The 25,462-nt window shown below is 41.3% G+C and overlaps 1 protein-coding gene across 2 annotated transcripts in view; it reads left to right on the top strand.

The window, feature by feature from the left end:
- Window positions 1-19,948, top strand: part of klhdc8a (kelch domain containing 8A) — a 32,192-nt gene extending 12,244 nt beyond the window's left edge. For both annotated transcript variants that reach the window (XM_077530413.1, XM_077530414.1), the window contains 5 exons: window positions 8,666-8,830; window positions 8,905-9,126; window positions 12,884-12,985; window positions 14,492-14,640; window positions 17,192-19,948. In XM_077530413.1, the coding sequence (XP_077386539.1) occupies window positions 8,666-8,830; window positions 8,905-9,126; window positions 12,884-12,985; window positions 14,492-14,640; window positions 17,192-17,245 (692 nt within the window). In that variant the 3' untranslated portion in view covers window positions 17,246-19,948. The remainder of the gene's footprint in view (window positions 1-8,665; window positions 8,831-8,904; window positions 9,127-12,883; window positions 12,986-14,491; window positions 14,641-17,191) is intronic.
- Window positions 19,949-25,462: the final 5,514 nt, after the last annotated feature.

The following is a 25,462-nucleotide window of genomic DNA, read 5'->3' as shown; positions in this document are numbered from 1 at the left end:
CCAGGCAAAAAGAATAAAAATTTTAGACCATCTCTCAAAATTTAAGGCAGATATTTGTCTCCTACAAGAAACCCACTTACAAAAATCAGAAGAAAAATTATTTATAGATAAAAATTTTAGTCAAGTTTACTCTGCCTCCTATAATAGTAGACAAAGAGGTGTCTCTATACTTATACATAAGAATTTATTCTTTACTCTAAATAATATAGTAACAGATTTAGAGGGCCGATATATTATTATCCAGGTAACTATATTTAATAAAGTATATACAATTGGTAATTTATATGCCCCAAATAATGATGACCCTGATTTTTTCCATGAATTTTTCTCTCGGTTACTCGATTTAGCAACAAATTCTACTATTATTATTGGAGGTGATTTTAACACGGTCTTGAACCCGTTAATAGATCGTTCTAATAATACGATATATACAAGGCGATTACGATCCGCTAAAGTAATAGATGAATATATGGAGGATTTTGGCCTCAGCGATGGCTGGAGACTTCAAAACCCAACTAAGAAGGAATTTACTTTCTTCTCTGCTGTGCACCGATCATTCTCAAGAATTGATTTTTTCCTTACAAATAATTCTATTGTTGATAAAACTGCTATAAAAATACATTCTATAATTATAAGTGATCATGCACCAGTCTCCCTCACTCTACAAATTGACTCTACCTTTAAACCTCCCCCGATATGGCGCTTTAACATCTCATTACTGAAAGACGTAGAGTTTGATAAAATTATTAGAAGGGAGTGGGCAGATTTTTTGGAAATAAATGACTCTCCAAATATATCTCCATCTCTTCTCTGGGAAGCAGGGAAAGCGGTAATTAGAGGGAAAATTATATCATATTCAACTTATAAAAAGAAACAGGATCAAAAATTAGAAAAATACCTGGAAGATAAAATTAAACAACTAACGGATGAATATGTATTAAACCCAAATAATCAAATATGGATAGAACTACAGAATATAAAAATACAGTTAGATAACATGTTATCTAAAAAGACAGAGTTTATAATACAACAGTTGAGATATAATAATTTTGAACATAATAATAAATCAGGTAAATTCCTGGCAAATCAACTTCAACGGAATCGGGAAAAATCTCTTATAACGGCTATTAAAGATATAAATGGTGAATGCACACAATCACCAGAAGAAATTAACCATATTTTTTATAACTATTATCGAAATCTATACACAGAAATTAATAGACCTAATCCTGAATATATTGAGGAATTCCTAAACAGCTTAAATATACCTCAGTTATCTATTGAACATAAAGATATTCTCGATACCCCGCTTACTATAGATGAGTTGTATCGTGCTTTAGACAGTATGCCTAATGGCAGAGCACCTGGTCCAGACGGCTTTCCGGCTATATTTTTTAAACATTTCTGGTTAATGTTTGCTCCATTATTTCTAAGAGTAGTAACTGAAATTAAAAGTAAAGGTGATATACGTCAAGATATGAATATAGCAGCAATTAAACTTTTATTAAAGCCAGAAAAAGACCCTACCCTCCCGTCAAGTTACCGACCGATATCACTAATTAATACCGATATTAAAATTATCGCTAAGGCCTTGGCATCTCGATTAGAGACGGTAATCTCGACAATTATTCATAGTGATCAAACAGGTTTTATTAAAGGTCGTCATTCTACTAATAATATTAGGAGACTCTTTAACTTGATTAGTATGTCACAGCGGTATGATAAAAAGGCAGTTGTTATTTCGCTGGATGCAGAAAAAGCATTCGATAAAGTTAACTGGTCCTTCCTCTTTGCTGTCTTAAATAAATTCGGCTTCGGGGAGTCATTCATTCAATGGGTCTCAATATTATATGATTCTCCTAAAGCTACAGTTACTACTAATGGGATTACATCACAGAGTTTTACTTTACAAAGGGGAACAAGACAAGGGTGCCCAATTTCTCCTTTATTATTTGCTATATTTATTGAGCCGCTTGCATTAGCTATACGTCAGGATAGACGGATCCAAGGAATCCACTCCGGGACAATAGAACATAAAATTAATCTATATGCCGATGATATATTACTCTATTTAGAAGAACCTGCTATCTCGCTAGGGGAAGCATTTAAATTAATAACTAAATTCTCTCACTTATCAGATTACTCTATTAACTGGACAAAATCAACATTATTACCTATTACAGAAAATTCATGGAATCCTACAAGTCAGGATCCACACTACTCCTTTCCTACAGGTAATTTAAAATACTTAGGTGTTAAAATTTCACCTAAGTTAACTGAATTAACTTCTTTAAATTTTTCACCATTATTGGATAGTATCCGTAGTGACCTGGAGCGCTGGAATAATCTTCCGATCTCTTTAATAGGACGGATAGCTACTATAAAAATGAAAGTTTTACCAAAGATTAATTATTTATTTTCAATGATTCCATTTAAACCTACGTCTAACTGGTTCCAATCGCTGGACTCTGCTATCATAAAATTCTATTGGAATAAAAAAAAAGCCAAAATTAGTCTATCTACTCTTCAGGAAAGTAAATCTAAAGGAGGTTTAGAGGCACCAAACTTTATGTACTATTATCTAGCTAATCAACTACAATATCTTGTGCTATGGACACAACCCAACAGAGATACTAACTGTTGGTTGGAATTGGAGCAGAAGGATTGTAATAATCTTAGACTGTCAGATTTACTCTTTATTACAAAATCAATAAGACGACATAATTGTTTTAAAAACCCAATGATAGCCGCCACCCTGACTGCCTGGTGGAAGGCATTAGAAATTACAAACTCCCAATTGGCGCCCTGTGGGCTCTCTCCCATTTGGCATAACCCCGACTTTCAACTTAATAATCAGTCGTTCCATTTAAGCCTATGGGAGCAGAAAGGAATTACACACCTTCATCATCTTTTCTCAGATAATAAGTTTATATCGTATACAAACTTGGTCCAGAAATATGAAATAAAAAAGGGAAATTTCTTACATTATCTGCAAGTTAAAAATATGGTTAAGAAACAAATCCCAACACTTCAGGATACGCTCCAACTGCCTGTCTTAGCTAAAGATATTATAAAGCTTTCTCCAACAACAATAAAGAAAATATCAAAAATATATAAGTTATTTTTATACACAAATAAAACGTATTTACCGACTTTAAAATGGGAAAAAGACTTGTCTATAGTTCCGGAACCAGACTTTTGGACCCAAATCTGTGAAAATGTATTTAAAATGACCAAACAGACAAATTTGCAACTTATCCAATATAAGATACTTCATAGAACATATATTACACAATATATGATGAAAAAAATGGGACTCTCTGACTCCGACATTTGTCTCCAGTGCTCACAAAACACTGCCGATACTTATCTTCATGCTTTATGGTCATGTACTCCAGTGCTGCATTTCTGGACTAAAATCTTGGAAAAGCTCGCTGATATATTAAACTGTAGGCTTCCTTTATCTCCAAGACTGTGTTTACTAGGTGACTTAACAATAACTGAGCTACCATGTAAACAATCTCAATCTATATTTATAGCCCTTACTATTGCTAAAAAAATAATCCTTGTCAATTGGAAAAATAAACAATCTCTAAATATCGACCACTGGTTAAACTTACTAATAAATTATATCTCAATGGAAAAAATCTCTGCCTTAAATAAAAATCAAGTATCAAGATTTAAACAAATATGGTCTATGTACATAGAATATTTTAATCTCAATTTGGCAACTTAATCCTGCCAAGATTCTGCCTGTTAACGAGAGCCACCACATCGTTACAACTTCTGTTTTCGCTGCTCCTGTATTTGGTATTTTGTATCTGATTGTTTTTATTTTTATATAGTCAGGAACCTAGTTGCTGCTAGTGGGCTCGAGCATACCACACTATACGACACTATACTCAATAACTCCTTAAGATCTATTTCTAGTGGGCACTAAGCATCAACACTTGGTGTTACTGCATGCTAATTAGTCAATTTTCTTGATGCCGTCCCCTGTGGTCGGGCGGGGGTGGTTCTGCCCCCCCCCCCCGTTGTCTGCTCGGTGGCGGTTGCGTCTTGGCCGCTCCCTGGGCCCCCTGTGGGGTGCGGTGTTGGGGTGCTTCCCCTGGTGCCCGGGGCGGTGCCGTCCCGGCGCGGTCCGCTGCTCCGTGCCCGGCGGCGCGGTTCGGGGTGGGTGGGCCTCCGGTGTGCCCCGTGGTTCCCTCTCCCCTCCCCCTTCCTCCCCCCCGTCGCCTCTCCCTCCTCGCCTCCTCCCGCCCATCCTCCTCTGCCTCCCGGTCCCTTTTCCCTTGTCGCCCTCCCTCCTCCTCTCCCCCCCCGCCTCCTGCCCTGCAGCCGCCCTTTCGCCTTCTTGTCGTCTTCTCCCCGCTTCCCCCGCCCCCCCCCCCCCTTCCCTGTCTGCCCTGCGGCCCCTCCCCCTCCCTCTCCCTGGGCCTGGGGCTCCCTCCCCGGCCCGGGCGTCGGGCTCCGGGGGCCGGGCGAGGGTTTGGGGCCTGCCCCGCTCCGGTATAACTCCTGGCGCCCCGGGCGGGCTCCGGTGGCCGGTGGGCTGTCCGGTAGCCCTGCTGCGCTGGCTGTCCGCCCATTGTGGTGCCGGGTGGATGAGGTAGGGGGCGGCGGGGGGTGGGGGTGCTGGGGGGCGGGCGTGCCACCTACACCCGCCGGGTTGGGTGAGGCCCCGCTGGTCGCTCCTCTTACTCACTTCACTAGCTTGCACTATACACTTTGTAAATATACACATAGGGCACACAACACATTTCTTGGTGGGGTGGGGAAGGGTGGAAACACCGTCTTCACCCTTCAACTCCCCTCCAATTTTAATGCACCTCACGTCCAAGGGGAGGGGTGAGTTGGGGCGGGGAGCCATCAGAGGGGATGGACTGCAGTGCCTGGCAGCGCTGTGGTCCCCCCCATTTGTGTCCCTGCCCCACCACTTTGTCCCTCCATTCCCTTTTTTAATGCACCACACATATACATATTCATTTTTTGGGGGGGGATACGGGTGTGTCGGAGTAGGGGAAATTTTTTCCCTCTGCTCCGACTCACCTGCTCCCAATTTTAATGCACCACACGCACACACTTGTATATACACTGGGTGGGGCCACATCCACGGTGTAAGGGTAGAGCTCGCCAGTCGGCGAGCTGGCGGACTCAGTAACAGGGTTAGGTGTCACTTGTACTCTGGCGTGACGACCGGGGCCTCTCCCCACCGGGCTCGGTGTTCTGGTGTCCCGCCTTCTCCCCTGGTGCTTCCTCCTCTGCTTCCCCCCTCCCGCCGCTGTGCAAATCTCGCGCGGCTGGAGGTGGGGTGGGCACATCTTCCCTCTCTGCGCTGCTGCCCGGTGCCGGTTTCCGGGGGGGGGTGGGGGGTTCTCGCGGGGGGCCGGGTTCGCGGGGGGGGGGGGGCGGCCGTCGGGGGGGGGGGGGCGGCTTGTTTGGGGGGGGGTGGAGGTATGGGTGGGTGGGGGGTTGGGTGCTGGGGGTCGGGGTGTGTTCGGGGGTTTGGGGGTCGGGGGTGGTGGGGCCTGGGTCGTGGTGGATGGCGGGTTTGGGTGGGGTGCGGGGGGGTCGTGGGGGGATGGGGGCTGGGGACCGGTGGGGCGCTGTGGGGGCCCGCTGGGCCTCGTTCTGCGGCCTTGGGCTCGGGGGTGTGGGCCGGGGCTGGGGCGGGGGTGTTCCGGGTGTCTGGGTCGGCTCGCCGACCGGTGTCCGCTCGGGTGGCTTGGGGGTGGCCTTGGTGCTGCCGCGGCCTGGGGATTCCGGGGGGGGGGGGGGGGGGGGGGGGGGGGGTGCTCGCTTTGCTGGACCGCGGTTGACGGCTTCTTTCTTTGGTGGTGGTCCTTATGCATGCCAGATCCGTCGCACCAGCATCTACTGAAACTCAACAGAAGTACCCTCTCCCTCCCACAGCCCCTTGAATCAGTTGGTGCTGGTGTCTGTGGTTCTCACTTTGCTTTATCTATCCTTCCCTCCTTCCTCTCTTTAGTTTTTCCTCTGGTCACTTGAGATCTTAATTTATTAGAAGTATGAGGTTTCTGGGGTTGGCATAAGACTCCGGTTTTGTAACCACGCAGGAGGGGTCTTGTTGGTGCTGGACTTCACTTTGATGGATTGGATGTACTGGCTTCTATTGATCTCACTCTGCCTTATCGATCCTTCCCTCCTTCCTCTCTTTAGTTTTTCCTCTGGGCTCTTGAGATCTCGCTAAATTTGCTGGAATTTAGAGGCTTCCGGGGTTGGCGTAAGACTTTGATTTTGTAATCATGGGGAAGGCAGGAAGTGTTTGGTCGGTGCTGGATGTCACTTTGATTTACCTTTCTTTTCTCTTTATTTCTTTTTTTTTCTGACCTTTTCTCTGGTCTCCTGACCATTTAAATCTCACGACTCTGGCAAGATTCTGAAGTACCTGGTTAAGGCGAAGGGTAATGGGATATTTATAAGGTTTTAGGTGAATGAATGAGTATAAATTTATACGTATTTGCACGCACGCACACGCACGCACGCAAACGCACGCAAACGCACACACGCACGCAAACGCACGCACACATACACACACAAAAAAAAAAAAAAAAAAAAAAAAAAAAAAAAAAAAAAAGAGCAATGATGACAAGACGTTGAATCGGTAAGACTACCGAATGAACAATTCTGAGCTCTTCAAAAAAAAAAAAAAAAAAAAAAAAAAAAAAAAGAAAGATCGGTAAAATTCTGTAAATCAGCTGGCACTATGGGGTTACCTTTTCCGAAAATGGCTGGCAGTCAAAGAGTTAATTAATGGTTACATCAATCACAGCAAATCATCCAGGTCCTAAAGTATAGTCAAGCAACCCCAGACTGTCACACTACCCCCACCATGTTTAACTATTGCTATGATGTTCTTATAATGAAATGTGAAATTAGATTTATGCCAGGTTAAATATCTTCACAGACAGATGTGCTTTATATGCTGAGGAGCATGGGTCGTAAGTAGGGTATTCAGACATCCGGACTTTGGGCTGACAGTCCCAATTTTCAGTGATGTATCAGGCGCCATGCACAGCCCTAAACCGGACGCTTGTTTGTCCGCCTTTCCAGCCGCGTTGAGTTTATTAGTGACGAACGAATCGAGTCATTTGAACGGCCCTTCTATGTGAACGACGGGAACCGAGTCTTTACAGACAGTGTCCAACCTACAACACCCCCTGCCCCACCATGTACGCAGACCCTTCGCTTTTGGAGAGAGAGCGTAGTCTTCGCACATTACCGTCAATCAAACAATTAACTTGTGTCTCATTAAGGTCTGAAACAAGAGAGAGAGAAAAAAAAAAAAAGAAAAAAAAAGGGAACAGGACACTGCTCACTGCGCATGCCATGGCAGAAGTTAGAACACAATAACTATGGCGCACGGAGCAAGAAGAGAGGCTGGGTGTACAACACCACCACCAGTGGGGTTGGCAGGGGGAGAGGAGGAGCTGCCGGACGACTCGATATATACATATATATATATATATATTTTTTTTTACCAATTAGTTACAAAAATAATTAACTATAAACCATGCAAAACTTTATAGTTGATGAAAATACACCTCAAGTCTGATGTACAGTGTTCCCTCATTTTCCACTGGATTAGGTTAGTCGTTAGCTTTGTTTTAAACTTATTTGACATGTTTTAAGGTTCTAAAAAACCCCACCACACAGTTTATACACTTTTCTCATCGAGGCATTTACCGTACAGTCTCACATTATCTCTTGTTTAAACATTCTCAATATTCTAACTTTCATAAATTGTATAATAGGTACATTACTGTGTAAAAAAAAATAATCCAAAATTGTCCTTAAAATATCTGCGAAACAGCAAAGCCATGAAAAGTGAACCGCGTTATAGCAAGGGTACAATAAAATATGTCTTCCTTTTTTACCTTATGTGGACGCCCTACTAGTAAGTGAATATTAGTCTTTGCTGTTGGTGCATGTACACTTTAAGTGTTTTTTTTTTAAATTAAATCATCCGGAAGCAATGTATTGTTTAGAATGTAAAATGATTTTTGAAATAAAATTGAGCCGTTTTGGGATCGTAGTTTGATGTATATTTACTGTTTCAACTTATATATGTTATGTTTCAACAGAGGTCGACCCCAAAAACGCAGACAATAAGGATAACAAGTTCTAATGTTCAAAAATACACAATACAAAAAGTACAATGAAAGGAACTTGCAACAAGCAAAAAAAAAGCGCACGTCAGACGCGGAAAAACTAATCATCACAAAGCGCTTCCTCCAGAAAACTGTAGCAAGTTTAAAGTTTAAATGAGGAAGTCAAAACTTACAAAAATCCAGGCGAGCAAAGAAAGAACGGCTAATCGGAGACAAGATCTATTCATGGGCTGTGGCAAAGAGCAAGGTAATAATCCAACGAGAGAGTCATGCCCAAGCTGCTATAATACAGCTGCTGACTGATTGCAGAATGGCTACAGGTGTGTGCGTGTGTCCCGAGCGCCCCCCCGCTGGCCAGGCTGTGGCTGCAAAAGACAAAAACAACTGAGAGCAGAGCCAACTGGAGCAAGACATGACAATATATAAACATTTTTAGTCTGTTTTTCTCCTGTTGTATACAGTTCATTTGGCATAATATAAGAAATTCATTTGACAAATCATAGCCTTAAATGTGTGTCTGTGTGTGCACATAGATGGCCGTGCTCTTGCTGTGGGTGGAATGGGTGCTGACTTGCTCCCTCGTAACGTCCTTCAACAGTATGACTTTCGCAAGGATGTGTGGGCTCTACTTCCTCCCATGCCGACCCCGCGCTACGATGCCAACACACATTTATTGGACAACAAACTCTATGTGGCAGGTACTATAAAGAACGACGTGCAGTTCAATGAAAGATTAGCTTCCGTTATGAATGTCTTTTTCAAAACGTTTTAGGTGGCCGGCAGTGTAAGCGGCCTGTGAAGGCATTTGAGATGTATGACACAGAGATGCGCTCATGGACGACGCTTCCGATGCTGTCATGTAAACGCTCATATGCAGGCGTGTTATGGGACGGTGCTGCTGGGAGGCTGTGTTTGCTGGGAGGCCTGCGCCAGGGAGGAGGACACCAGGCCTCAAAGTTTACCAAGAATGTCAACATTTTTGACTGTAACCAAGGTATGGATGACCAAGAATCAAATGTACATATTTCTTTTCACATTGATTCTTTTAACAAAATCAAGAGAACCAAGTTGAGGAAAAAAATAGCTTGTTATGTTGTCTTTCACTTGTATGATGATAGTGATATCAATAATCTCTTACTTTACGAAACACATATGATGTGGCAGTGAAGCGTAGTTTAACCACTCCAACCTTGTGTATGTGTGTCCACATGACCTTGCAGTGTAGTTAACATTCATAGAGCTCTCCATGAATCTTGTTGTACACTTTCATATTCCAAAAAACAAAATCAATGTGAATGGGCAACACTTTTCATGAGCTTCTTATAAACATGTCGTCATTCAGACAATGCATTTCTAGTTTTTCCATCTTATTTACACTGGCAGAATGTACAAGATATTTCTGCTTCAAAATCAGAAAATCAATCTTGTGTTGCAGTCAGGCCAATGCACTATGCAGTATGAAATATGGCCTGAAAAGGGAAATTGAAGCTCAAATATCATGGAGTTATCGTTGTACCATTAGCTATGTATTTTGACAAGGCAATTGGTCAAATGAAAGGCAGAAAAGGAATGTAATTCAGGTTATTACATAATAATGGGATGATTTTTTTTTTCATTAGAAAAAGAAGCAAATACCACCGCCGTGCGCGCACACATACACTTTAAGACAAGTACTATGATATCAATATTTCCACTTGCACACATAAGGATACATACCCCGTTTCTCCAATTTGGAAGTAGATGAGATGGGAGATGAGCTGCAGATGGGAAACAGGCAACTAGAAGCTATCTGAATTATTAGATTAAAAAACAGGTGGCTATATTATTCATTTCAGCAGTGTCTTTCCACATACAAATTTGCTCATCCAATATACTGTCATGCTGTATGTTTTTTTTAAATACACTTTGCCCTCCATATAACTAAACTTATAAACTAGGAGTGGGAATCCTTGGACGCCTCATGATTTAATTACAATTCAGGGGCTACGATTCATTTATAAAACGGTTATTTGTCCTTTTTTAATTTATGTATATTGATGCACTTTTTTTAGAACACGTTCTATTTGTCATGTTTTGGTTCTGTTGAGTATGGGTTTTGCTTTGCTTTTGTTGGGTTTTTAGTTTGTCATGTTTTGATTTTCTGTTTTTCCTAGTATCATTAAGCCTTTCCATGTCCACCTGTGTTTTCCTGCCCATCCTTATGTTCCATCCAATCAGCAACCCCTTCCACGTGTGTCTTGCCCAGCTGTGTCTCGTCGTGTGTAATTGGTGTGTGTATTTAAGTATCGGTTTTTGTGTCAGTGTTTGTCGGTCCATTATTCTTGTTTCCCCACGTTCATGTTGCCAGTGTTTCCGTCTGTTCATGTATAGTTCCCTCTGGTATTTTTGTATTCGTTGCCACCCAGCCCTGTTTGCTACTTTGGTTTTTGTTGGATTAAATTTACTTCTTTTTTCCGCACCTCTGCCTCCCTGCCTCGTTCGCCTCCTGCATTTGGGTCCACCACCACACTTCCGCGATCCCGACACTATTTGTCTCACTAAGTATTGTATATAGTGAAATGGATTAAAAAAAAAAGAAGTTCAGATCAGATCACGAATTTGTGTCATGTATTAGATCAATTTTCGGCTCAGCAAAGGAAAAAAAAAAGATAAATATAACTTTGTCCTCATTTATTTTATAAAACACTTTCCCCCTTTAAATAAAAAGATTCAACCCAAAATGTCTACTATGTCCATTTAGAATATAAGAACACATGTGCAGTATAAAGCAGGATATCTTATTTCATACACAATCATGTATCCTTCCTTATAATGTACATTCCTAAAATCTAAACGGCCATATTTCACATTTTGAGATCAATGTTTAAATTTATTTAAGAGGAAAACATGTTTTATAAAGAAAATGAGGAAGATGTTCTAATTATCTTTTCTTTCTTTCTTTTTTTTTTTAAAAAAAAAAAAGAGAAAGACCTCAAACGGCAATTTAAAGGGATACTTCACTTATTTAGCCCATTATAGCAATAACATGTTAATATTTTGTCTATAATTAATTTGATACTTTCATAATTTTTCACATACAATTAGTACATTTTAAAAACACATTTTGCAACTTGCGGTCAACTGAAAATGACATCACAAGGGCTCAGGTAACCAATCACAGCTCACCTGTTTTGTAGGTTTGGTCATGTGACATTCACAAGCTGAGCTGTGATTGGTTACCTGAGCCCTTGTGATGTAATTTTCAGTCGACAGCAAGTTTCAAAATGTGTTTTTAAAAGTACTATTTGTACATGAAAAATAATGAAATATAAAATTTATTATAGGCAAAATATTCATGTTTGACTGCCAAAAATGGCTAAATAAGTAAAGTAGTAATAGTATAAAATAGTATATATTTAAGGCACATACTTTACACTTAAAATTCTTCTAACCTATGTTCACATAATTGAAAAAGAGGCAAAGAAAGAAAGCAAAGCCACAGTTGTCGGACTACTTGAAAAGTAGCCAGCTGTGTACTCACTGCTAGCAGCTAGCTAATAGCCGCTACTACCGGAAACGTGTGCCGAAACACACAATGACGGCGTAATTAAGTGGAGGTTTCTTTGCGCCCTAAATTAGCAATTGAATATGATTCCGAGATGGCGATGTGTTGATGTTGGCATGTGAGGGCAATAAAAAAATAAATAAATAAATCGAATAAAAAATACAATAAATCAAGCCGAAATGTGTAAAAGGCAAGTTAAGCTAGCCGTCAGTTGGTCATGCCACCATGCGGGCCAACTTCAAAATAAAAGCATACTAACCCTGCCTTTACGTGCTATGGGAAAGATGGACCTTACCTCACTTGGACACTCCTAATTACGACCGAGTTCTCTTTATGTGCTTTTGTTGTTGCGAAAAAATACACATTGCAGCTGACGTAGTCTTTGCTCGTAAAACCGAACAATGACGGGAAATAATGAGTTGTAAAGGACAGGACATTGAATTGTGCAGGCTACGTATTTGTGTAGAATCTAAAACAACCTGCTGGTGGATGACAGCACCCTTTTAAGTGTGAATATTTCTTGCCATTCACGAATCCTTCGACGTTCACGTGCAATTTTCTACTTGACGTGGTATTTACCATAATTCCGATACCACGTGAAGGCAGCGTAAGCTATTGCACGGCGTCAATGATCAAATCAAATAATCAAACAAATAAACTGTTGCTTTTAATTTGAGGTGCTAGACTTGGTTAAGGACTCCTTTCACTCGTAGTTGCCAAAATGCTCCTATACATGTTACATGATCTATGAGGTTTTTCAAGTTCATGTCTGAATCGCGATGCAGCTTAGAAATTTTTCCCACTGTACTATACTCTTATTGAGATTGTACTTATCTTGATCCGGCTTCAGCAGCAGCATCTTCCTCCAGAGGACTTAACATTGGTGGTTCCTGGCAGAATTTTGAAATGGCTCGCCGTTCAAAGGCGCGTAGTCGGTTCTTCCACAATAAGAGCAAAACCATCATCAGCTTGGTGCGCATGTAAAGCCCAACAAAACGGTGCCTCGTGAGATACAAACTAGCTCTGTTTAGTGTATGATACTCTTTAAAATGTTCATAGGTATCCATATGTCCATATTGGTCCTAGTAGTGCAAAAATGTATTGTTTCGAATGCTAGGACCCTTTTTACCTTTGTGCTGTGTGACTGAATTACAGTATGTGTGACACATTATTCCCACCATGTTAACACTGTATTTCTCCGGTTCAGGTACGTGGCTGAAGTCAGATGAGACGGTGTCCTTGAAGACAAAGAGAGCTGATTTTGTCGCCGCTTTGCTGCGTGGCCGCATGGTGGTAGCAGGTGGATTAGGTAAGACTGAAGAATGGTTTAAAAGCGATTACACCACGGTATTTTAAGACCTTCCAAAAGTTAACTGTAGGCATGTAATGATTAGATCTTACCTTTAACACCCTGGTGATGTAATTTTTTTTATGAAATATTAGGTGTTTTGCTGGTTATTCTTGTAATGCGCATGTAAAACGCCTGGTTCAGTAAACCCTGCCTCTCCCCGTGTGATTGCCGCACCCCGAGCAAGCCGACTGCAGTCTGCTGTTTGTAGCTCTGTGTCTGAGCTCTCCTCTGAGTATGCCACACAACTTGACGCAAGCCAATTCTTCAATAAACATTTGAAACAAAACGGCTCCTTGCCGCAAGAAATCGTGGAAAAGGAGAGGAGGAGTGAGAGAGAGAAAAAGAGAGAGGAAAGGAGGAGGAAAATATAAATAAACCTGGGCTGGTTTCGAACCAGTGACTTGCTGCTTACACAGCAAGCACACAGTCAAAAAAAAAAAAAAAAAAAGTTTCCGGAATTGAATATTATCTCGATTTGGATTACAAACGTTCACCGCTGTGTCTACCAACGGCATTCGCTTCTATACAAGGTAGGAGGCCGTGTTATGTTGTTGGTCTTCTGTTTACTTTCATGCTGAATGGTCACATTATGGTGTGTTTTGACTTTTATTAGTTGACATGTCCATTTATATCAATAATTTGTGAAGTGACATTCAAGGCGAGGAACTCAGGGTTATTTGAGGAAGGTTTCTGTCTTAACAAGACACGTTGCTAGTTAAAGTTGGATACAAAAAAAAAAAAAAAACATGTTGGCTAATGGCGCACTTGTAAAAATAATTTACTATTTTCATACACTTCTACGAGAATATTAACTTTTTTTTGCTGGTGAGAAATGAAAATAGAGACCCCAAGTAGGAGAAATCTTGGAGAGATTTCAAAAAAACATTTTTGTCCAAACGATCTATTTTTCTTATTTACGCAAAACCAATCTCTGTGACCCTTTTGTTGGAGCGGGTCAGATTTGGTTTTCTACTCTTTTTCATGAAATGTAATTATATGCATTTTTCCAAAGTTAAAGGTGCATTGCAGAAGTTGTCACTTTTTTTTTTTTTTTTTGACTCGCAACTGCCACCTAAAGCATAACTGGAGCCTCTGTGTCAAACTCATGCATGAGTACATGTATGGGGCCATTATTGTAGCAAACCATTTACAAATGTGTATTTCGTGTGTATTCCACAAATATGTAAAAAGAGTTGGTATCCGTAACCAAAATTACAAATGTGTAACGTGAATATACTGAAGTCACAAATGACCAAGATGATCAGATGATGCATTGTATTGTATTGCAATACTGTATTGATCACGTGATGGTACACAGACGTATATAATAAACTGGACTGCCACTCGCGGCTAAATTAAGAGAACAGCCATCTTGCATTGCCCCTGTTACTAAAATCTTGTTGTTTTAGTTGTTATTCTAGTTTTGTTTTCACTTGTGTGATTGCTCTGTTGTGATCTGATTAGGTCATGAGCCTTCTGCACTGGACACCGTGGAGGCTTTTCACCCGCTGAAGAAAAAGTGGGAGCGATTGGCTTCCATGACATTCCCCCGATGCTCGGCCTCCTCCATCGTCATCAGAGATCGACTTCTAGTGGTTGGCGGAGTCAACCAGGTACACTGGCTTGGTATACAGGCTTGTATGTAAAATGCACACTGCGCTAGATCTACAGTGGATGTTAAGACACTCATTTGGATGGAGATAGAAATTCTATACAAATACTGTGGGGAGCACAAAGTAAATATTATCTTCTACTGAGATTATTTTCCAATATGGTAACTGTAATTGTTAACTATTTTACTGCCACACTTTATCAAAAAAAAAAAACTTTAATACGTGATCCTTGAAAACGTTCTATTTCATCAAATTTCATCATTTTGAATTGTAAATTCATATACCAGCAAGCCCATTGAAAAGAGATACAATGCTGCCATCTGCTGGCCATAGTTAGTGAGTGTTTTTGATTCCACTACCCATTGACCAGGCAGCACTGCACTTGGACGTTGCACTGCCCATTCATAAGAAAAAAAAAATGTAGTTGACGTCATTTACCATTTATGGCGGCATATATATTGTGATTTTAGTTAGTTTAGTTTAGTTTATTCATTTTTTCCTTTCGGACACATTACAGTTTACATCAATCACATCACATCATTTGCAACATTGACATCCGAAAGAAGGGCTGACGGGTAGAAGCCGAAGCTTATTCGAGACCCGTCCCCATCGACCCATTACTATAACGCATCAATCATATACATTATTTAGAATAGTCATTGATTTTTATCGTTATCCATCCCATACTATTCCAAACACTGCTCGCTCAGTTCATCTTGAATGTCCGTGTGTAGATTGTGGCTAGTCCCAGTCATTTGGAACTGGTGAGTCGGTCCCCAGACGCCACCAGCAAGCCCACCCCGCCAGGCGAGCAGCCAAGGCAAGCGCAATTCTTCTCTTTCAGCAGTAGGGTCTTCGCTGACCTCGGATCAGCTTTCACGCATGTTGTGCTTTCCAGAAGAGTAGATCGGCTTGCATTCGGCCCATTGCTTTCAAGCAATTTCAGCACTCGATTCTGGTCAGGTATCACCACTGGTTGCTAGCATGTTGTGGATCTGATGACTCCTGTGCGCTGCCCAGCCTAGCTCACCCAGCAGAGCGGCCCACACCAGCTGCATTCCAGGAACCAGACCACCAACCCCCATTTTGCATATTGACAGCAGATTCATTGGAGCCACAATACAGCCTTATCATGTAGCCTTGACTGTTAGAACAAATGTCCAAACGGAATTCGAGCCAGACAATATTTAGATTCAAACGGGAACAGCAATACATGTTATCAATGCAGGTGTATAAACAAGAGTTAGCCTTGGCAAAGTCAGCACGTAATCATATACAACTCCAGCTTTGGGTAATTAGTGATGTTGTTGTTGTTGTGATATTGTGAATTACTGTTGTCTCTCAAGCGCTGCCAATTCCTCAGCTCCTTTCACGATTCGTGTTTTTAGTTGACCAGAGTTATCTTTAGTTTGAATAAAAATTCGGCAGTCTTTTGTCCACGTGCTTTCGATAAGTCCATTCTTTCTCATTTGTCGAGCCTTTTTGGCGATGTCAGCATTTCGTTTGGTGAGGTTTTCGTTGATGTAGACATGTTTCCCACGTAGCTTGTGACGGTCTCTCAGAAGAGCAATCTTTTTCTTTCTGTCAACAAACCTGATCAGAACTGCCGGTGGTCGTGTCCCTCCAGTTGGAAGCGAAAAGCACATCTGAATGTGCGCAGGATCAACAGTTAATCCCAAATCTCTGAGTTGAAGTGTCACTTGCTGTTCCACAGTCTCGTTCCCTGAATATTGGTCAGAATCTTCCGTGCTCGTGCTAGCCGCAGCTCTCAAAGGGCCACGGCGCGGCTTGATCTTGATACCGGTGACTATCACATCGTTGATACGAAGATTTTGTTTCAAATCATCCACTTTTTGTTCCAAGGCAACAATGCGTCGATCTTTTTCCTGTGTCGCTGTCTTCAATTGCTGTATTTCCTGAAGAAGTGGCTCAATGCTCTTCTTCATTTCAAGTAATTCGGCAACCATTCCACTGAGTTTTTTAAGAGAAGATTTTATCTCCTCAATCTCGTCAGCTCTTTTTCCGCCAGGCATTCTGCAACAATGTAGTTAAAAATCCCAATGCAAAAATCAACAAGTAGTTAGATTCACGAGCGAGTGCAGGAGCAAGTACAGATGCGTCCTTCCTCAACAGATGCGTCCTTGAATTGAATTTACTAATCGTTATTTAACGTTTTTGGTGGTCAAAGAGTTAAAGTGACCAACAGTTTGTCTGAACTTTTTACTTTTTATAACAGTTGCAGCAAGGCGCATAGTGAATATGTTTTGTTTTTTTAAGATGATGTACGCGTACGTGTGGATATGGTAGTCAGACTGAATGTTCTTTTAGGCTGGGAGTAAGTCAGTCAGATATAAAGACATTCTCAAAAAGCAAAGGTAAGCCATTTGCTTACCCAGATGTCAACCCACAAACAATTTAGTTGTATATTCGAGAGGTTGCAACTGCCTAATTTACTTTTACATTACTACAGTATCTGTAGTAGTGTAAGTACTTTTGCCACCTCCACTGTGTATGCCGTTTTTTAGGATGTGTCTATATTTGTTGTTCCTAGGTGCCCAGCTCGGCCCACGAGATTCTGTATGTCAAAGAAGAGGAGTATCTGTAGTCTGATCCAAAATGAAAGAAGCCCATCAGATGGAATATCCTCTTTGGTCACAGCAACACGGTGGTGAACTACTGTATTAGACAACACTGCCCCCTTTTGGGCTTTGATAACATTGCAACCCACGTTGAGGCACCATTGACATTTGACAGTAATGCAGATGACGCTCTTTTATATGCAATAAATTAGCTTTCTGAGGAAGTCATAGTAGCTCATGTTTTTACATTGTACGTTGTAGTGCAAAGGTTTTGTTGCTTATGCCTTGTAATGTGGAAACTATTATGAAGAGCTTGACACATTTATATTGTCGACACTCAGAAGTACATACATTTTTTTATCTTTATGTAATAGTTAATACATCATTATACTAAATAGATATTAATAATAATAAATCTGAGGCTAATGCTGGCGGTTTAATACATTTATTAATTAAGCACCATATTGATGCTGACATGTTTGCATTGTTCTGTTTTTTTGTTTTTTTTATGCAGCATGTAATGTAGTTTGTACTAAATGCACATTTTCAAGTTGCACAGTCTGACTACCGTATTACAGTATTTAAAATGTTAGGTGAACTTGCATTTGCACTAAAGCTGATATTTGTCATCAGTATTTCTGTTAGATCTACATCCCAAGGCTCGAAATAAGTGGTCCACATCGCAGTTTACGTGTCAGAATTTGCAATTTTCTCATTAATAAACTTTGACTCGCAGAACTGCGCCAAGACAAAAGTAGTGTTTTGTCTGCCAATCAAACAGAAGTGAACGCCAGCTTTCTCATCATTCGCTTCAAGGAGCCCACAGATTATTCTCAATTAAGAGACGGAATGTCAATTAGTGGGTGCAAGTGGCAAAGTATGCGCCACAGGGAGTGTCGGGGAGAAGCGAGAGAACATGCTTGTCTGCAAGGAAAACAAACAAGCAAACCATATTCTATGACATCAATGAAAGCGCCAGTAATGCAAGTGTTGCTGCTTGATGCTGGATGAACACTATGCATTGTAGCAATGTCAAAATATCCTGATAAAATATTCTCCAAAACGGGGCAGATATTTTCTGACAGGAAAAAAAATGGATTAGTTCCTCAAAGCTGAGGGACTTAACTATATGAAAGTTGCCTGGATGCTGTTAGCCACACCTTGTTTTTGTTTCACATATTTAAATGTATAAATTTGTTGGTTTTTTTTGGACAGATTAAGTGTTGTTTCATTTTAAAGCTACTAAACGCAGAAAATTTAATTTTGAATCACTACTGCCACCTTGACAACAAATGAAACTGCACCCTTCTTCACGTACACAATGCGTACATGACGTCACATCCGCACACAGAGAGTGGGAAATTCAAATCCGAATCCAGTCTAAAAAACTATTGGCCAGAGGCTTGCAGGAGTAACCATTGTGAACAGCTAAGCTATTAATTGGAAAATGTTTCAGTCATAAATGGTCAAATAAAAAGTAAATAAATATTTGGCCAAATTGTTGCAGTGAAAAGCTTTAAATGATTAAAAATGATTAAAGGTTTAACTAAAGATAGTATATAATAATAATAATAGCAATATTTTTAAAATACATTTTATAAAATTACATTAAAGCTGCTGATGTGATGTGTGCATTGACTTGTGTATGCAAAGAAGGCTGTGTGCAGTTTTATTTTTCGGCCACAGGTGGCAGTAGCAATTCAAAATAAAATTTTCTGCATTCAGCAGCTTTAAAACAAAGCTTTATTTAGCTTCACTTCTAGACAAGAAAATATAGTTTGGTGCTATATAAACAATGTGAATTTAAGAAACAAAATCTATTGATTCTAGAAAAAAGAAAAACAATTGTTCATTACCCTATGTTGTCACATTTTTATTGTTTAACAAAACCCTTTCTTCAATTCCTTGCAATTAACTTGCAAAAAAGATTGCTCTTCACAGTTAGAATGTTGCTCCTAAGATTCAGCCTTTGATACGCAAATCTGCTCAGCAGGAAAAAAAAAAAAAAAAGCAAATTATTTCAAGCCTTGCATACGTAAAAATCATGCTGTTATTGCCACGCCCCTCGGTGTTGTAACAGTGCACCTGTTTGAATGTTGGTATGTTTTTATAACTTGTGTAATAATATATTGCTTTTAGATAAGGGCATATATACAGTAAAGTGATTGTACATTTATTACCAAAGCAATACAACTGTCATTTTCTTTTCTGGTGATGCAACATGTTGAATCATGGATCAAATGAACACTCCTCTCAGGTTATGTCACTGATTTGGTTTTAGAGTTTCGAGATATTGCGATTGTTGTTATGTAAGTCAAATTTGGGTCTGTTGGCATGGGGTGCCTTCCATGGATGAGGGGCTCAGTGGGGTAAAAAAAAAAAATATGTAGCACAATTTGGCCCACTTCTTCAATTCTGCAAATTGAAAATACTAATTTCTCAGGCCTTTGTCAGTCGTCATCACTTTGGCCTCCTACTGCACCTCTATCCTTTGGTAAAGATGCTGAAGTGTAATCAAGCTTTACAGCGTATTGCAGTTATGTCCACTGGATGGCAGTGAAGACATGCATGAGTGAGATCCCCATCACTAGGTTGACGTAATGAAAATAAATCACACTGCCTGGCAATATATGTAATGCCAAGTACGTCCCTGCTCAATTGCCATGAGGCACCCACACACCCACGATGCCAAACTTTTAACAAAAGTACAAATAAAAATGTAGCATATTGTTTTTGTTCTTATTTGTCTATTAATGAGCAGGCTATTTTGGTAGATGGTTCAATCAGCGACAATAAATGTCTGTAAAATGGTTTCTCCCCCAAATCACAATTTAAAAAAATGCATTATAGTTATGTACATTGTTATATTGTTATTTTATTTATTATACATGTGTGTATAATCTCTCTCTCTCTCTCTCTCTCTCTCTCTCTCTCTCTCACTCTCTCTGTGGTAATAAAGAATAATTGGGTTCAAATAAATCATTTTAATGTACCTAGTGACGTGGTCTGTAATGCTTTAAAGAAAAGATAGCGAGAAAGCAAGGTAAGCCTCCGTTGCGTTCCTAAAGGGACAATGAATGCGTTTGCTGAAATGACGAGAGCACCTCGTGAATGGGGGAGCGTGACTCTCCCGATGCACGTTGTTTCTTTTGGAACTCTAAGAGGCTTACCTTGCTTTCTTGATAGACGTTTCACATTGCACGGCAGAGACCCACCGCCATCCTACGTCACTACGCACGGAATGCGCTGCGACGTAAATAGCATTGGCAGCGTACGCCCAAATAATGTTTCTACAAAGTGTATTAAAATGGAAATTATTTTTGAAAAAATGAATCTCATATTTATGTTAGTAACAACCAAATAAATAACAGAGCAAACTTGTCATGACAGTCGAGGTTCCTTTTAATGGTATTAAAGTTGGAATTGCAGTTGTAATGCAGTAATTACGATAAAATATTGTTTTTATATGTATTATAATAAAATTGCATGAGGCATTGTGTTCGCTAAAGCACGGGGCTGTTGTGTTTTGACGAGTTTACGGCCGACACCGTTGCAAATTGGAATTAAATAATTGCCATGTTGATGAGCCAACTCTTCCCCCGGCTTTGTTTCTTGTTCCTGAAACGAAAAAATGACTTCCTGAATTAGTCATAAAATGCAGAGAAATCTCCACTCTGTGTCGTCCTATCCCCGTTTCTCAGGCCCGGTCCTCAAGTACTCTCCAGCCTGTTTTCCATGTCTCTGAGCCAACACACCTGAGGATTGTTATCAGGCTTCATGCAAGCTTGCAGATTAGCTGACCGTTGGAGACACGGAAAACAGGCTGGATAGGGGTACTTGAGGACCGTGGTTAGCAGCCGTAGCGACACCACACTTGGAGTGATACTGCAGCAGAACCTGATGTGTATTGTGATGTGTATTGCGCCAAAGTATGATGGCAAATGCACGCTACGCTGTAGCCTGACGCAGAACTATAACTATGACTTTGTGCCCCTCGGTTGCACGTTCGCAACCCGGACCGGAAACAAACTGATGTGCAAAATCACTTCCCGCCTCTTCCGTGGCAAACATTCCCATTGCATGCTGGCACACAGTGAAGCACAAACAGTGAAGAGGGAAACATGTCGATGACGCATTGGCACAAAAGATTTCTTGGAGAGTTCCTTGTCCTTTTCCTTATGAGGGAAAGAGAGAGCAATCAGAGTCCTTCAGATGTGAAGTACATTTTACTCCGAGGCCTCTTGATAGCTTACTTGGCCCAAAATTGTGGGAAAAGTGCTGTCCTTGTGTCTTGGCCACAAAGCTTGATATCGGTGCCAGGCTCTTCCTCGGGGAAGACACCTGACTGCCAGAGAGATAGTGTGAGTGGGCAATTTCTTGGAGAGCCCGTAAACTTTCTGAGTGTGCAATTTATCACTTGTGTCACAGCCTGAAGATGTTTCTTTTGCTTCACTTTTACCTCTTCTTCTTCCCCTTTTTTAATGTGTCTCTTGACTTCTTTTTTTTCTGGATTGCCACTGAGCAAAGTAGTAGGTTGGCAAAGTACATGACACTCTGATATCAAGCCCGTTTTGTGTCTATCATGGCTGGCAGCATGCATGGCTGTGTGCTGCTGCTGCTCACTTTGCCATTTTTACACATCTGAATTTAAGATGGGTGTGTTGTGAGCCAAAGTCATCAGCATTGTTTACATCATCTGTAAAGAACATGTTTCGGTTAACATCTCCTTTAAGATCACGCTTGTTTCCTATTTGATACAAAAGTGCATCCCCAAGATAAATTGTATGTGCTATTCCATCCCTGTACAACCGGCGTCAGAGTTTGGTCCGTGTTGCTGACTGTAAATTGGATTTGTTTCCAGTGAGGGTTGGACAACGTTGCCCTTTCTCATGATACCTGTTCATAACATTTATGGACAGAATATCTCACTGCACGTTAATGTACCACAGCACAGTGGTCGAGACTCACTGTTGTAGAGGCTACTTATTGTGTAAATCAGGGGTGTCAAATATACGGCCCGCGGGTCGGATCAGGCCCGCAAAGGGGTTTAATCCGGCCCGCGAGACAATTTTGTAAAGTGCAAAAATAAATTGTAAAGTTGGACCAATTAATCAGCCAGCCACGATCAAATATATAAATTTGTAATTTCACAAGCAGTCCTCAGATGAGTAATGTAACTTGTACACGGAATCGCCCTGGAAGACATTATTTTACATACAACTTAAAGTCATGGTTTGTTTAAAAAAATGTTTTAAGTAAAACCTCCGCTGACGAACGCTTAAGCTCACGAACTTTTCGCTTCAAGAACATTAAATTCGCGAGCATATAGTCTCTGCTGACGAACTAGTTTTCGGCGGACGAACCAAATCACGCGGTCGAACAGCGCCACGGTGGCGGCCACGAGAAGCTGACGCACACTCACGGCGTCCCAGTTCGTCATCCCCTTTCTTTGAGTGCGGACGCGGTTTGTGTTTGATAGACATTTTGGACCATATTGAGTGTACTTTTGCTATTATGGGACCGAAAAAGACCCCACCACAGGCTATAGTGTTAAGCCTAATGCAGCGTTCTCACCAAAAGCGAGGGACGGCGATTCGGCGGCGCGTTTGCATTGTAGTCAATGGAGTTCGCGCCACTAAAAAAAGCGAAAGTGCTATCACGTACCTCAAAATAGGAGAAAATAGTGCCACGGCTGTTTAGTCCCAGGAAAGAAGTGAAAGTAGTTGGCGGTGCTCACTGTGTGTTGACTTGCTAAAGTGCTCCACTTCCTTGTTCACCAAGGGACACGCCTCCTCCGCTCCGGTGAGCACGAAAGCGCGAATGAGCGGCAACCGTTCCATAAACACTCTACGCGGTGAAACGCTCGCGAATGAAGCGTTCCAGTTCGCCTTTTCGGATTTGGTGAGAACGTAGCATAAGAAGACATTAAAGAAAATTACGATCAAGCAGAAGAAGGAGATCATTGAAAAACTCGAACGAGGTGTGCGTTTGTGTGACTTAGCGTCCCAGTACCAGTACGCTAAGTCTACCATTGCTACCATCCTTAAGAACTACCATCACAAAGGTAAATAAAATGACTTTATTATACAGTAGTTTATTGGTAGTAGTTTATTTTAGACAAGGGAAAAGGGACCGGGAGGCAGAGGAGGATGGGCGGGAGGAGGCGAGGAGGGAGAGGCGACGGGGGGGAGGAAGGGGGAGGGGAGAGGGAGCCACGGGGCACACCAGAGGCCCACCCGCCCCGAACCGCGCCGCCGGGCACGGAGCAGCGGACCGCGCCGGGACGGCGGCGCCCCGGGCACCAGGGAAAGCACCCCAACACCGTACCCCACAGGGGGCCCAGGGAGTGGCCAAGACGCAACCGCTACCGAGCAGACAACGGGGGGGCGGGGCAGAACCACCCCCGCCCGACCACGGGGGACGGCGTCAAGAAAATTGACTAATTAGCATGCAGTAACACCAAGTGTTGATGCTTAGTGCCCACTAGAAATAACTCTTAAGGAGTTAGTGGGTATAGTGTCGTATAGTGTGGTGTGCTCGAGCCCACTAGCAGCAACTAGGTTCCTGACTATATAAAAATAAAAACAATCAGATACAAAATACCAAATACAGAAGCAGCGAAAACAGAAGTTGTAACGATGTGGTGGCTCTCGTTAACAGGCAGAATCTTGGCAGGATTAAGTTGCCAAATTAAGATTAAAATATTCTATGTACATAGACCATATTTGTTTAAATCTTGATACTTGATTTTTATTTAAGGCAGAGATTTTTTCCATTGAGATATAATTTATTAGTAAGTTTAACCAGTGGTCGATATTTAGAGATTGTTTATTTTTCCAATTGACAAGGATTATTTTTTTAGCAATAGTAAGGGCTATAAATATAGATTGGGATTGTTTACATGGTAGCTCAGTTATTGTTAAATCACCTAGTAAACACAATCTTGGAGATAAAGGAAGCCTACAGTTTAATATATCAGCGAGCTTTTCCAAGATTTTAGTCCAGAAATGCAGCACTGGAGTACATGACCATAAAGCATGAAGATAAGTATCGGCAGTGTTTTGTGAGCACTGGAGACAAATGTCGGAGTCAGAGAGTCCCATTTTTTTCATCATATATTGTGTAATATATGTTCTATGAAGTATCTTATATTGGATAAGTTGCAAATTTGTCTGTTTGGTCATTTTAAATACATTTTCACAGATTTGGGTCCAAAAGTCTGGTTCCGGAACTATAGACAAGTCTTTTTCCCATTTTAAAGTCGGTAAATACGTTTTATTTGTGTATAAAAATAACATATATTTTTTATATTTTCTTTATTGTTGTTGGAGAAAGCTTTATAATATCTTTAGCTAAGACAGGCAGTTGGAGCGTATCCTGAAGTGTTGGGATTTGTTTCTTAACCATATTTTTAACTTGCAGATAATGTAAGAAATTTCCATTTTTTATTTCATATTTCTGGACCAAGTTTGTATACGATATAAACTTATTATCTGAGGAAAGATGATGAAGGTGTGTAATTCCTTTCTGCTCCCATAAGATTAAATGGAACGACTGATTATTAAGTTGAAAGTCGGGGTTATGCCAAATGGGAGAGAGCCCACGGGGCGCCAATTGGGAGTTTGTAATTTCTAATGCCTTCCACCAGGCAGTCAGGGTGGCGGCTATCATTGTCTTTTTAAAACAATTATGTCGTTTTATTGATTTTGTAATAAAGAGTAAATCTAACAGTCTAAGATTATTACAATCCTTCTGCTCCAATTCCAACCAACAGTTACCCCGGGTTTTCACCAGATGCGGTTGCGGTGCGGTTGCGGTGCGGTCCGGCGACGCAAGCAATTAGATTCCATTCATTGAATGGTGCAGTTTACACCGCTTGCGGGTGCGTTGCGTGTCGACTGCGGAAGGCCTGCGGCGTGCCTCAAGCCTTCCGCAAGGATAGACCTATTTTCTATTTTTGCCGGATGCCGCAGCGGTAGGCCTCCGGCAAATGGCAAGCTAGCACAAAACACATCGAGCGGGACAGGAAGACCGAGGCAGTTTCAAAATAAATTTCCGGTTACCTTTCAGAATAAAACACTCGCCAGCTCCTATTTCGCAAGTTTTTCAGCAAAACGTGACGTGGGCGTCGCCGGGCCATGTGCTCATTCACGGTTTAGACACCAGCGAACATGGACGACGAGAGGTTTATATTGGAGGTGGAAAACCACAAAATAATATATGACACGGCACATCCTTTTTAT

The sequence above is a fragment of the Festucalex cinctus genome, chromosome 8 (genome assembly GCF_051991245.1).
Source record: "Festucalex cinctus isolate MCC-2025b chromosome 8, RoL_Fcin_1.0, whole genome shotgun sequence".
NCBI lineage: Eukaryota > Metazoa > Chordata > Actinopteri > Syngnathiformes > Syngnathidae > Festucalex > Festucalex cinctus.
The sequence above is the reverse complement of the archived record's forward strand: the minus strand, read 5'-3'. Positions and strand labels throughout refer to the sequence as shown.